At 53.1% G+C, this 13,957-nt stretch overlaps 1 protein-coding gene across 1 annotated transcript in view; it reads right to left on the reverse strand.

The window, feature by feature from the left end:
* Nucleotides 1–11,972: 11,972 nt before the first annotated feature.
* Nucleotides 11,973–13,957, reverse strand: part of LOC104853640 (potassium voltage-gated channel subfamily A member 6) — a 13,263-nt gene continuing 11,278 nt past the window's right edge. Inside the window, exon 6 of the mRNA XM_033765955.1 lies at nucleotides 11,973–13,639. Coding sequence (XP_033621846.1) covers nucleotides 13,088–13,639 — 552 coding nt within the window. The 3' untranslated portion in view covers nucleotides 11,973–13,087. The remainder of the gene's footprint in view (nucleotides 13,640–13,957) is intronic.

Below are 13,957 nucleotides of genomic sequence, written 5' to 3' on the forward strand. Positions count from 1 at the left end.
TGAGCCAGGCACACACCCCACAGCTGCCAGGCGTGGTTCACAGCCAGCCTCTACTTCGTCCAAGGACACAGAGACTGGATCTACCTTGCCCTGCCACAGCCTCCCACCTAAGGAGCCAGAGGTGCAGGGAATGCTAGTGAGTCCCCCCCTCCTGTGCTGGTCCGCACCGACGCCTCTCCTTAATATAGCAGCGCCTTCCCGTGCCCAATGTTTTTCCAATGACAATGCCAAGGTGCTCGATGAAGCCAAAAGCGAAGAGTGTTTATTGTGCAACATCGAAATAAAAAAGGATTTAGATGTACTTAATAACCAAGAAAGACCTCATCTATGAAACAAGAAGCAAATAAGGGAGAGAGGAGGATTGGGAGGGGGCAAGAAAAGGAAGATAATTATTGTACCTGATACTCGGTACAGTCATTATATCTCTTTTAAAACTTTCTTATAACCTGCTCACTGTATCTTTAAATATTAAATTCTGATCTTTCTAAAGTAAGAGATTGGAGTAAGTGAGCTCTGAGAAGCAATGAGTCTACATAAAGTTGAAATGTTAGTGAATCCAGTTCTTCAAAGGCCACTCGGGTGTAGCAACCAAGCAGTAACGCTTGCCACACAGCCAGGAGCACTGAAGAGTGTGCGGGGCACCCACAGGATTTGCCCCACCGCAAGCCCTACTGTCGCACTTTGCAGGCAAAGACACCGGGCGGGAGAAGGACACTAACAGCCGCACGCACTGAGCACGGGCAGGTGACTTGCTCGGGGTCCCACTGCAAGCTCGTGACAGGCCCCAAGTTCAGCGCAGTTCCCATCTGCCCCACACTCTGTTCTGACGTTCAGTGACTTTAAAGATGAGGCAAACAGGATCAGAAAGTCTCATCGCTCGGAGTGTCCAATAAATGATTAAGTACAAAGGAGTCGATGGACGACAGCAACCATGTCCTTTCTCCTGTCACCTCAGAGCTCAAAGATGACCCAGGGGCAAAAGGGTTAAGGCCCAGGCCAGCTGGAGGAGGAGCAGCAGACCTCAAGTGTCGGGCCTCCCAGGCTGAGCACAGCAGAGACCAAGGTAGGCTTCTGCAGCAGCACCAAGAAAACCAAGCAGAAAAGAGCTGCTCAGCACCTGCTGCATTCAGGGGACAGAGAGAAGAAGGGTCACACTTGAAGACAATATTAGGAAAAACGGTAAAGGATACTGGAAAGCCCCATTACAGCTCCTGCTGGTGTTTGTGTCTTGCTCAGATTTGGAGTTCGACTTTATAAATATGTCAATTAGTAAAGATAATGAATGTTTTCATTAAAAAGGTTTAGTTAGAAAAAGTGCTTGTGAAAAAAACACTATAATCTTTAACTCGGTTGACAACAAGCATAGAAAAGTGGACATTACATCACTGTACAAGTAATGCAGGCAACCTCGCCTCCGATAAAGTATTCAAAATGCTCACATCTGCTAGCAAAGTACAGCAGAAGCTCCAAATCTAGCAAGACCACCTCTTATGGTCACTCTCTCAAAGACATCTACTTAAGGAAGCCTTAAAGGGCAGCAGGGGAGAGGAGATCTTCTTTCTCAAAATCGAGAGCCAAATCAAAATCGTTTTGGGCTGAGGTGTAGCTCAGTGGTATGACGTGTGCTTAGTGTGTGAAAGGCCCTGGGCTCCATCCCCAGCATCACACAAATACACACAGACACACACACACACACAATTGTGAAGATCTAGAGAGCTTCATGAGGGCTGAGAAGCAGCCACAAAACGGTCCACAAAACCTTAGGCTGAGGTTCTGTGTATTCTATTCCAGGGGAGGGAGAGCTTCTCAACAGGTGTTCCTTGGGGCATGTGAACAGAAGTTACTAAAAAAGAGAAGGTGGGCAGTCTGTGGTAAGAAATCATTTCAAAACTGGGGTGGAGAAGTGAGATCAGTTGATTTGCTGCAAGGCTTTGCAGAGCCTTGGATTCTGTGTTCCATCGCAGTGCTCCGAGAGCAGCACCTGAACCCCAGCGCCGGGATCCTCTCCTGGGGCTGTCAGGCAGCATCTGGGAGCTGCAGACCACTTCGGGGACTGTGGGCTGAGTGACCCTAGGTAACGTGGTCATCGGAATGTCCATCTCAGTAGAAGAGAAAGATGGGAGGAAGGAAGCTCAAGGACAGGTGAGAGGGAAAAACCTGATAGCAAAGAGCCCTGAGCTCAAACACAGAAAGCTTGAAGGACTCTGTGCTATGGATCTTTTTCTGGGGGTTTTCGGAACAGGCCTGGAACAACTCACAATGGTTCTGGTGCAGCTGGAGTAATGGCTTCCACGACTTTCGACTTTCGGAAGCCACCTCCTGCTCAATTATTCATGCCGCTTTGCCTTTTTCTCTATTTATGCATCATTAAGTAGCTTCAGCTGATCTATTTTCAAATGAAGTACATTCCTGAAGTGCTGTCTATAAAGAAACTGCATGATTTGTACATTGAGTCATGTTTCCACTGGTTTCTAACCCCACAGAAGCAGGCTGACCTCACATGACCATAAAGGCACTGCAGGAGTCTGCGCAGCACTGGAGGACATGCTCCACCTGCGTCCTCGTGCTTGCTGTGCAGCCCTCTTCCCTGCAATGCCAGCCAGCCTGGAAGCTGGGGGCCATGGGGACCTGCGCCATCTGTCCCCACTCCCTCATGCCACCTCTCGGTAGGGCCCAACGCTGGAAGCTGTCACCGAGCCCAGGAGTTCAAGGTAGCTCTGTCATTTCTTCGCTTACTCTCTATCCTCAGGAATTCCTGGGAATCCCTGCATGTGCACCTCTCTGTGGAGGCAGTTTTCTCTCTCGGGCTCTTGGGTGTCTTTATGTGACTCGCCTCTATGCTGACCAACTGTGTGACGGCAAAACAGCCGAGTCGGTCACTGGGAGGTCAGAGTCCACATCTACAAAGCAAGAGAAGCTGTGAAATTGAGATATACATATAAAAGCATAACAAAGGATTCGGATTTGTAGGAGCTCTTCTACTCTTTCTAAAGGCTGGACAATACTGAGAGGCCGGGCAATGCCTCAGTGCTGCACTGAAACAAGCAAAGGAGAAAAGAGAAACAGTAACTAGTTCTTACTGAATGCTTACTGTTTGCAGGGCCTGGTTAGCATTATCTCCTTCAGTTCCAGGACATTTATTAATAAAGCCTGATTCTACAGGAGAGAAAACCAAGACCCAGAGAGGCCAGACCTCCCAAGGTGGCACAGTGGACAGCTGGTGGCGGCCCAGACACCAACTCTCCAGGGAAGGCAGAGAGCAGCCCCTTCTGCACTGCCAGTGGACAGGAAGGGGCTCGGCGCATGCACACGGCTCCCACAGGTGTGGGAAACGTAACGCAGAACACCTGCTAACAGGTCCTCTCAGATCTGCAGGTCACACTTAGAAAAGAGCAATTACAACAGCTTAGAGTCCCACTTTCAAACATGCACCTTGAAAAATATCCCCTAATGAAAAAAATGGCTTCTCCAAAGGGAAAAAAAGGTTCTTTCTCCAATCTGCTCAGCAATCCTCATCGTTCCTGAAGCTGTACTCCTGCTTCCTTGGGAGGAACTGGGATTGCAAGAAGTATGTGATAAACTAGTCCAAATTCATTTTCCTATTGACTATGCATTCTCTCTTAAGCTTAGCTATATGCTGTGAGTTTTACTCATTTCTGTGAGTCTGCTTCTATTAAAAGCCATCTCTGACAGAAAAATGACTCTATTACACAGAACTTTTCTGAAATGTACATACTTGAAAAACGGACACAGTGACAGGTATTAAGACAGAATGCTCAGGTGGATTTCCTCTAATCCCAGCCTGATACCACATTTGCTGCCGTACCACAAAGGGTAAATACTTGGAGGAGAGAAATTCCTTTAGATTCTGACTTTCAGATGTAGAAGCTATCCCCGGGAGAGAGGACCTGTGTGAAATCTACTCCTCTGTTAGAATCCTAAGAATTCTGAGCTGACTGCAGCCCCAATTACTATAGCAGCTCCTCTCTCAAATTCTAGCCCTAAAATACTTTAATGAAATCATAGGGAAAGTGAGGAAATGAGAAAAGCTTTCTTATCTCCCTCCTAAGGCGGTAACACTGGACACAGTTCCAACTTGATGGCCACTTCACTTCTGGCCAGTACACTGCAGACAGGAGTTGCTCCCGAGGCAACTGAGAGAGAGGGAAGGATGTAGGGGTGACCGTGATGTCACCCAGACAGGGAGCCGACGCAAGCCCATGGCTGGTGCCACTTGTTACCCAGGAGAGCCTCCCCTCGGTGCCCCTCAAGGCCGAGTTCACCCATGCTCCGGCTGGCCAGAGAGACTGACTTTGGCCCTCCCCACAGTGAGGTGACAGGAAGTCAAAGGCAGGGCCTGCGCAAGCCTTTCCCCTCAGGCGTGGCCACTGGCTGCTTCCAGCTCTCAGCTCCACTCCCACCGCTTGCCGTGTGAGCAGGCCTGTGTCCCCAAGCCTCACGTCTGAGCCAGGAAGGGGTCACGCGCTAGGGGTACCTTCCCCAGCACGGCGCCCTCCGGCCTTTCATCTTCTGGCCAGAGGAGCAATGGGTGCAGAGAGATGTTTCCCACCTATGAAGAAGAGGCGGGTGGGCAGCTGGGACAACCTTGGCTCCAGGCCCCGCCTCAGGCAGGCTCAGGAACAAGCTCAGCCCAGGCCTCCTCGGTCACTGCAACCTTCCAGGGATGACTTTTCTGTTCCATTCAGAGAGCAGGTGGAACAAAGCTGTCTGCCATGAACTGGAAAGAGGGGAGGCAGGGGCTCGGGGAAGCAGGAGATCTACCCCCTTCTGAGGGCAACCAGGCCAGACTTTTATTTTTCAAAAGAAATCAGCAATCCAAGCCTGTGTGTGAAATCTTCTGACAGTTTTTAATATTGCATCATCTTTGCCCCACAGACCAAATCTGACAATTTAGGATGTGTCACATGGGGCAACCTGTGTAGTTTTAGAGTAGGGGCTCTGTGATTTGCTCTTCTGAATGCGTATGTGTTATTAGTATTTGAAACTAGGGCCTTTTCACTGAGCTAGTCTTTTGTTTGATTTTTTTTTTTTTTTTTAGATAAGATCTCATTAAGACCCTGAGTTGCCCAGATTGGGCTTCATCTGGACCATCTTCCTGCCTCAGCCTTCCAGAGTGCTGGGATTACAAGCCTGCACCACCATGCCTGGCACTCTTGGGAATGTCTATATAGTCATTTAAAGCTGTGCTGTAAAGGCAAGTGTGCTGGGCTCCTGTGGGAAACGGGACCCTCTACTGTAGCACGGAGAGCTGTCTTTCTCAGGAACAGACCTTCCTTCTTGTTCCAGCAATGCCAAATTCCTGTCTGATTTATAGCTGAGCTACTGTGGCTGCTGGAAACTTTGTTCATCCTGCCCCTGGTCCTGTGATTTGTAAAAATGACGTGTGACCCAGCAGGAACTTCTCCTTCTTCACCGGGGTAACAAAATGCAGGGGAAAGTCCTGTGCTCGTTTCTGGCTCCGGGGCCTCAGACGCTGGCACTGCTGGGTTAGACCCTAACTTCCCACGTTCCTTCCTCTATCAAGGACGGAAGCCTCAGATAACCCCTTGCTTTCCTGGTTTCCAATCTGTGGCATTTTCCTTCAGCCTGGTTATTATATCTAACAGAAAAGCGAAGCTCTGAAAGGCTAAAAAATCTCTTAAATCACTGGGACTGGAGGCCCGGCATGGCTGCAAAGGTCAGAGTGTGTTCACCAGTCTCTGCCCAGTGTGGATAGACCACCCATCCACAGAGAGCAACTATCCTTAAGCAATTCAGAAACTGGCTTTTAACTGTGAATTCTTCCAGCTGCCCCTGTGCTCTGCAAAGTCAGGGGAGAGACAGGTGAAATCCAAGATGACTTACTCCGGTCTCCTAGGGCAGCTCTGCTAAGGTGTTTGGCTGGGTAGGAAATGAAGGAAGTAAAAGCAGGTGGAACCTTAGTAGAACCACTGTAAATGCAGTGGAAGAGAATGCTGGGGTTGCAGTCGGGAAATGTGGGTCCCAGCACAGCTCTGCCTCGGGATCCGTGTGACCGTGGGTTAGTCATTTTGCTTCTCTGCCTCAGTTTCCCTCTCCTTAAAGACGGCCTCTCCCAGCTTCCATACCCTTGGCAATGCCCAGGTGCTCAGGCAGAGGGCTGAGTCCAAATCCTCATCCCAGTGTGGTTGGGAACAAATTCTGAAGGGTGACATTACCAGTCTACCCCTCCTATTCCAAGATGTCTTCAGAGGACACTTCTGTATATTAAATCACATCTTAGGTGCAAATCTTGAAAGGAATTCTGCTGTGAATCCTCTAGGCAAAGGGCCTTCTGGTAAAACAGAGCTATCCAGAGTCTACTGTTACGCCACACCTCATTTAAAGGTTTGTCCTGGAGAATGAAACCAAAGCTGGGGGGGACCCTCGCCTCTCTGAGAGTGCAGGTGGCCCCAGCAGCAAACACTGCTGGTGTCACCACGGCCCCTCTGCTCTTCAGAGCTGGGCTTTGCTTAGAGTTCAGACTCTGCTGACCTGGTCACAGCCACCAGGGCAAGCGTGACAGCAGTCTTGCCTTACAGATGACGAGACTGAAGCTTGGTGAGGTCAAGGGATGCAGAGACCCAAGTCCAAGGGTGAGCAGGCAGGGGTTGGGCTGCCCTGCCCTGAGCTGGGTCCCGCATGGGAAACAGCAAGGGCTACAGGAGGGCGCTGGGGCCAGGCCAGGACCCACAGGCTGCAGAAGCCAAGGCATTGTTAGGGAGGAGGCAGATGGAGACTCACAGGGGCAGGGGAGCCTGGCCTCTCCACCTGAAGAAGGAAGGGGAACAGGGACACACCCCAGAGATGTGACAGAGGTACCCTCGACTACAAGCACAGGAAGATGTAGGACAGGAAGGTGTCTGGGGAACAGCACGCATGTGCAGAGAGGACCTGAGGGAAGGGATGAAAGTGCTATAGAGATACGTCCGCATGTGTGAGGTGCAGCATGCAGACAGAGAGATGCAGACGCAGACACAGATAGCACTGTGTACTTCTCCAGCCCTGTGTGAGGGAGGCATCGAGAACCTGCAGCTTTTTCACCACACACAAACTTGCAAGTAAATTTAAAAACTTATATAAGCATCCACAACTCCACTCTTTCTTCTTGTTCAGCCCCAATCAGACCCTTCCCGCACTCCATTCTGTATGAGCCTGTCACAGCTCCTCTGAGCCTCCATAGCTCCTGTCCACCAAGAGGAAAACAGCCTGTCTACCTACCTCACCTCCTTGCAGGAACGCAAGGATCCTAACAGCCGACCCTTATATAGTGCTTACTATTGTAAGCACTGCACATACATTAACTCGTTCGATCTCCCAAACCACTCCAGGAGACCGCTGTTATTATTTGACAAAAGGGGCAACCAAGGCACCTGGAGCACTCTCAGAACTTGCAGCACCGCCCAGCAGGAGAGGGGTTTGAGCTCTAGCTCTGCTCTGCTGCCCAGCTATGCAGTACTGTGCTGTGCTGTGCCTCTGGGCTGCAGAGAGGGGTGGTGGCTTGTCCTTGGTGGGTCTCTGCTCCCTGGGGAGGCTGCACAGTGGGGCTGGACAAGGGGGCGACCCCAGCCAGAGGTGCCAGCCTTCCTAGAGGGGGAGGAAGCCGTGCCCACCCCCACCCGCTGCAGGGCACCTCATGTTTTTTTCTGTGCTGCCAAGAGTGGGTTTGTCTGTCTCCTGGAGACAGCGGTTGTCAGGCCCTGGGAGAACAGCGAGCTTGTCAAAAATAGCAGCGCCAGCAGCAGACTGTGTGGCTGCAATTTCCCTTTGAAATGTCAGTTCTGCGCTCACCAAGGAGCCAGGGTTGGTTGGTCTATCTGTCTGTCTCTCTACTCCCTGAAGCCTACAGCAGAGGCTGCTGAAGGGTGCAGAATGTTTCTAGAGCAGGTAAAGTGTTTCTGCCAGGGCCTGCAATTCTAGGGGATCCTACCGATAGAACAACGAGGTCAGAGTTGTACTAAAAAGAAAGCGTCAGAAACTCCAGTGGGACTGGGACCAAACAGCTCCAGCAAGAGCCTCAGTTAGGCCAGTGCTGCTCATGACTGCCGTGCAGGCCAGCTTTCTCTTGTTCTGGGGATGAGAGTGTCCCCGTCCTAGGGGCTAACTGCTCAGAAGTGTCACAGACAGGTCTCTACGCCCCTCTCGGTTACCCAGAAAAGCAGAGTGTGAGGCAAGAAGGGACGGAGAGGCAGGGTAAGCCACTTCCTCAAGGTACAGCAAGGGAGGTGACAAGACCATGAGCAGGAAACTGTACCATGCACCCGCTGTCCTTGTCCCCAGGACTGTGTCCTCTCCTCCAAATCCTCATGCTCCAGACCTTATTCTGCCAAGAGATATCTGTGCAGCCCAGTCTAAAGGGAGAGGCAGGGAGGAAACCTACAGCTTTTCCTCCCCAAGTGACTGTGACATCCTACAACAAGACCACACTTTCCTTCCCACGGCAATAACGCGGTCAAAACCAATCACAGCCAAGATGGCGCTTCCAGCTGGGCTGCTGGGGGGCAGAACACCCTGGGAAACTATCTCGGCATTTCCACAGAGATGCGGGGCAACAGAAATACCAGCAAAGCAAGGGCTCGGCCACGGAAGAGGGACCAAGAGAGGCGGGATTGGGAGCTGCCCCCAGGGTAGCGCCCAGGGAGAGAAGGGTGCTGTGGGCACTGGGGGCGGGAGCAGGAGCAAGGCCTGCTGGACACGGGGAAAGGGCGAAGTGAAAGGTGAATGCAGGTGCCAGCTTCTCCTCTGACTTCTCCAAGCACTCAGGACGGAGGGCTCTCATCACAGGGACGGGTGCAGGGAGAGGGCTGGTCCTGTGCCACTCCCGAGGAATGCCAAGCTCACCAGGCGGACGCTGGGTAGGCTTTGGCTTGTGGGAGGGTATTTATCTACGTGGCCAACAAAGTGTGGCCAACTCCCTGAGTATCAGTACGGTTCCTGCTGACCACGCTCCTCATTTACCAGAAAAATCCCCAGCACATCTTTAGAGAAATGAAAAGCATGAAAACCCCACCATAGTTTGACCATCAAAATTCACACACACGCGCACACACAAGTCTGTTCTCAGTATTCCACAAAAACAGCAAGACCCAATAGCAGCGCTGTCCTCCTGGGCAGAAGAAATAAACTGCTGTCCCATCAGACACGGCCTGGTCCACCTGCCAAGGTGTGGACCCTAACCTGCAAATCCTCCAGCCATGGAGGTGAGAGTTCACCGCCATTTACACCCCACGCAGTGCTTTTTCTGGTTACAGTTTAGATCTATGACTATCAAAATAATCCCCTCTGAGAACATGTCTTTCACCCCTAAAACTCTTGAGTGCTAATTCAACAGCCCTGCTGAAGGCCCTGGGGAGCAGCAAGGGCCACCAAGGTCCTGGTGCAGGGGAGCTGTGACCTGTGCTCTGCAGCCTCCCACAAGGAGGGTCACAAGCGCTGAATCTTCTCCTGCCGCTCAGGGGGTGTCCCCGGCACCCCACACCCTGGGAACGGTGACCCTTCCTTGTGTTCTCCTTCCAAGCGCCAGGGAGCCAGAGCCGGCCGGAGGCTGCCCAGACCTGCAAGGGCCAAGGCAGCAAAGCCAGCTCCAAGCCCAGGCTGCTCCAGGCTGACTGCCTCACGTCTTCCTCCGAAACCATCTGTTTCACTGCGGCTCCTTTGTCTCTGTCCTCTCTGCAAAGCTCTCAGTTCGGGGGACTCTGAGGTAAACTTAAACACTGCGTATCTGGTGCTCATCAGTAAAGGATCCACGGGAGTCGGGAAAGGAGTCCTCAGCTGGGGGCTCAGCAGAATCAGTGCCCTGGAGCCACAGGTGCTGCCACCCGTCCCCAAGAAGGCGGAGAAGCGGGGTTACAGACACAGGGGAGAGGGAGACCAGACGTGAGGAAACCAGGGAAGGAAAATAAAGAGAGGCAAAGAAAGAATGAAAAGAAGACAGAAAGGGAAGACGCAGAGAAAGTGAAATAATAAAGGGGTGCAGCTGTGAGTGAACAGAGAAACAGGTGACAGGCGCAGGGACACAGACACAGAGCAAGGCGGCCACTCCGAGGCCAGCGGCAGCCCCTTCCCCGTGCATGCTCTCCCACCTCCACTCCCTGCCACCCCCGGTTCTAGCCTCCCCGAAGGTGGACCTACCTCAGGTGCGAAAGTGGCCAGCGGTCCCTCACTGCTCCTTGGGGACGCCAGGCAGGAGGAGCATCCAGCCGTGGTGGGCAGACTCAGGAAGTCCTCGGGGAGCCCGAGCCAGGCTGAGGACAGCGTGGACTGCACCCTTCCTGGCGTGTGAATGCCCATGCCCCCATCACGGCAACAAGCAGGGCACAGGCTCCGGATGTTCGGGGCGCAGCCACACGGGGACGCCCAGCCACAGGGTCCCCAGACGAAGTCTTCCCCAGAACCCAGGTGGAGCCCCACTTCCCTTTGCTTCCGAGGTTTAAGAAGCTCTGCCTATGAGCTTTCCTCTGGAGCCAGACTGCTCCCTGGGAGGAGGGAGTTTCACTTTCCCTGCCTCTCTGAGAGCCGGGAAGAGCCCCTCGCTGAGGAGATGAGAACTCCAAGATGCCTACGACTAGCATTATTCTTGGCGAAGCCCGGGGTGGCTGCTGCATGAGGAATAAGAAGTTGTCCCCTTGTTTTAAAATCACAATATTGACATTGGTTCAACTGGGAGCTGCTTAGTATTCATGTTTCTCAACACGCAGTGGTTAAATCAGGCAGCTCAAGGCCTGGATGAGGAAACCAGGAAGAAAGGTCTGGAGGAGAAGTGTTGGGGACCAGCCTTCTCACAGCTCTGAGGGTCCTGCGCCCCAGGCTGGGCTGTGCCAGCCCTCAGCAATAGATGGGCAGTGCTCTCATTCAAGAAGCCAGGAATATGTAGTGTGTTTTCCCTTGATACTCGAATCAGAAGATAGAGAGAACAGTCTGGAAGGTTGCTACAGCAACCGGAGTCCCTGGAGAGCCTGGCTTTCCGCATCCTTTTACTCTCAGGCGTGCTCTGACTTGGAAAGGCCATGTTTGCTTAGGGATGGAGATGAAGGTGATCACACAAATGGAGAGACACAGGCAACCACGTCCCCAAATCCACCCTCAGTGGGGAGCATCTCTGACCACCACAGCAGGCCCTTCTCCTTCTCCAGAGAGTGAGGAGTAACTGAGGCAATCTGGGGAAAGAGCGTTTCCTGGCCTCTGTGCCCCACCGTGTTTCAGGTCTGGAGAAGCCAGCTCGCTCAAGGAACCTCCACCCCAGAAGGGCCCCACTGTGCCTGTCTAATCAGCACCCTCCATTCTGAGGTGCAAGAAAAAAAAGATATTGGCCCAGCCCCAGAGAACAAGGGCGGTTAGGAAGCTGATGGCCTATTTCTTGGGCTCTGGCTCCAAGGCAGAAACTTTAGAGGAAAACCTTGCCTCTGGAAGATAGGGAGACAGGGTAATAAACTAAAAACCAAATTCATTGCTATAATTCACATATTTGCATAGTGTCTTCCCCGGCTTCCTGGATGAGTTCATTGACATCGCCCATGAGGTAGGGAGGGAAAGACATTGATGTTCCCATTTAATAGACAGGGAAACTGAGGCACAAAGAGGGACCATCTCACCAAAGTTACCCTGTAAAGCTGTGGCAAAATCTAGATTCGGATCTGGCACTCACAGAAGCCCCTCAAGAGGACCTTCAAAAGGCTGTCCCTCGTAAATTACTCTTCGAGAAAATAATGAAAAAATTCTCATTGAAGAGTCTTAAAGCACAGACAGAAAATTCTAAATGTGTTAACAGTCCTTTCAGATTTGGAACTGCACCCGGGGGAGGGGGAGATCGGAATGGTACAGCACAGCAAACCAACGAGTGGGGAAGTTGCTGGGAGAGAAGTGGGGCATGGGCAGGTGGGACGGTGGAAGGGGTTCAGGATGGAAGAAGGTGCCCCACCATTACCTTGCAGGCAAAGCAGGCCAGAGAATGTCTGCCCAAGTGGCAGGAGCCTCTCACAGGCCGTCGGCAGGGCAGTCCTGCTCCAGTCTAACCCCTTCCACATACAGTCTGCAGGGTGGGAAGAAGCCGGGGTTGGAGGGCGAGATGTGCTTTGGACTTGGCAGACTTCGGGTGGGCTGCTTCAGAAAGACTTCAGCTGCAACCCCAAGTCGGACTCCCCAGAAACAGGGTGGGGGCTCCAAGGCAGTGGGGAGACACAGAGGAAACCTGTTTGCCTGCAGGCAGATCTGCTGCCCCTCACAATGACATCAACCCGGCTCCGTGACACCTGTCTGCCAGCTGTGGTCCAGCCAGTTGCCTGACCCCACACATCTGCTCCTCTGGGATCTGTGGCTCCTGTTTCCAATCACTCTGCATGGGAAGGAACAAGCCCAAGAGTAACTGGCTCTGAGAAGGAGGCTTCCTGGAAGCTCAAAAGACAGTCAGGGATGGGTGCAGGGAAGACTGTCTCAGCCAAAGCAGCTTCTGCCGATGCTGGTCCACACCTGCAAAAGCCCAGTGGCTTCTGGCCCACACTAACTCTCACATCCTCCAAGGGTCCTGCTGAAGTCTGTTTTTCTGCAGTTCCAGCCAAGACTAATACACACTGAGGCTGTGCAATGAAATGCTCCATCAAGCATCTTCTGCGGGATGATCAGCAGATGTCACAGGACACTAGGATAAAGGTGAGTACCATCTCCATCCTCCCGCTTCTGCCAGGGACCCCGGTCTCTCACCAGAAGGTGAGACAGGTGCATGCCTCAGAGCAAAGCATGCTTAGGAGAGACAGTGTGGCTGGCTTCCATCCTACTGACATGGCTCTTCCTAGAGATGCTACCAATCCTCGCAAAGAGAAATAAGTCTCGAGGGGGCGGCAGACACAGTGCACCTCTCGTCCGGGTGACCAAAGGTGGACATCACTGGATGGCACCATTGAACTCAGCGTCACTCGGGTGGGCAACCCTGAGTGCTACAGGGATCAACAGTCTGGGCGTGTGGTCCTGGACACCTGTACAGGGTGGGGCGGAGTCCAGGGAGAACTGTGGAGATGAGAGAGAAGCCTGAGAGCCTGCTCAGCACCAAGGCTCCTGCAGGCCCCGCCTACACGGGTCAGACCTCGGTGAGGACCCGCTTCTCTGCACACACCCCGTGTGGAGTGGGCAGGTGGCTGGGTCTCTGCTCCCGGGCAGCGTCAGGGAAGTCCGGCTTGCCAAATCCATTGTCAGTAGCCTTCAGGTCGGGTGCTGGCTGCCCACACGTGATGTGGGTGTACTGTCCCTGCTCCTCCTGCTCCGTCTCGCGGTGGTAGAAGTAGTTGAAGTTGGAGACAATGACAGGGACAGGCAGGGCGATGGTGAGGACCCCGGCGATGGCACACAGCGAGCCCACAATCTTGCCCCCCACGGTCATGGGGTACATGTCCCCGTAGCCCACAGTGGTCATGGTGACCACAGCCCACCAGAAGGCATCCGGGATGCTGGGGAAGAGCGAATCGCTGTCATCAGCCTCGGCGAAGTAGACGGCGCTGGAGAAGAGGATGACCCCGATGAAGAGGAAGAAGATGAGCAGCCCCAGCTCGCGCATGGACGCCTGCAGGGTCTTGCCCAGGATCTGCAGCCCCTTGGAGTGGCGGGAGAGCTTGAAGATGCGGAACACCCGGACCAGGCGGATGACCCTGAGGATGGCCAGGGACATGGCCTGCTGCCCGTTCTGGCCTCCCCCTCCACTCACTGACTGCTGCTCCTGCTGCTGCACCAGCTCAGTGCCCAGCGTGATGAAGTAGGGGAAGATGGCCACCAAGTCGATGATGTTCATGATGTTGCGGAAGAAGGCTGGCTTGCTGGGGCAGGCGGAGAAGCGCACCAGGAGCTCAAACGTGAACCACACAATGCAGAGCGTCTCCACCAGGAAGAATGGGTCGGTGAAGAAGGAGCCCCCGAGGGCACTGAGTGCTGGGGAGCTGCCTGTCCCCGCCCCCCC

This window comes from Fukomys damarensis, unplaced genomic scaffold, assembly GCF_012274545.1.
Source record: "Fukomys damarensis isolate Sample0158 unplaced genomic scaffold, DMR_v1.0_HiC HiC_scaffold_19, whole genome shotgun sequence".
Lineage (NCBI taxonomy): Eukaryota > Metazoa > Chordata > Mammalia > Rodentia > Bathyergidae > Fukomys > Fukomys damarensis.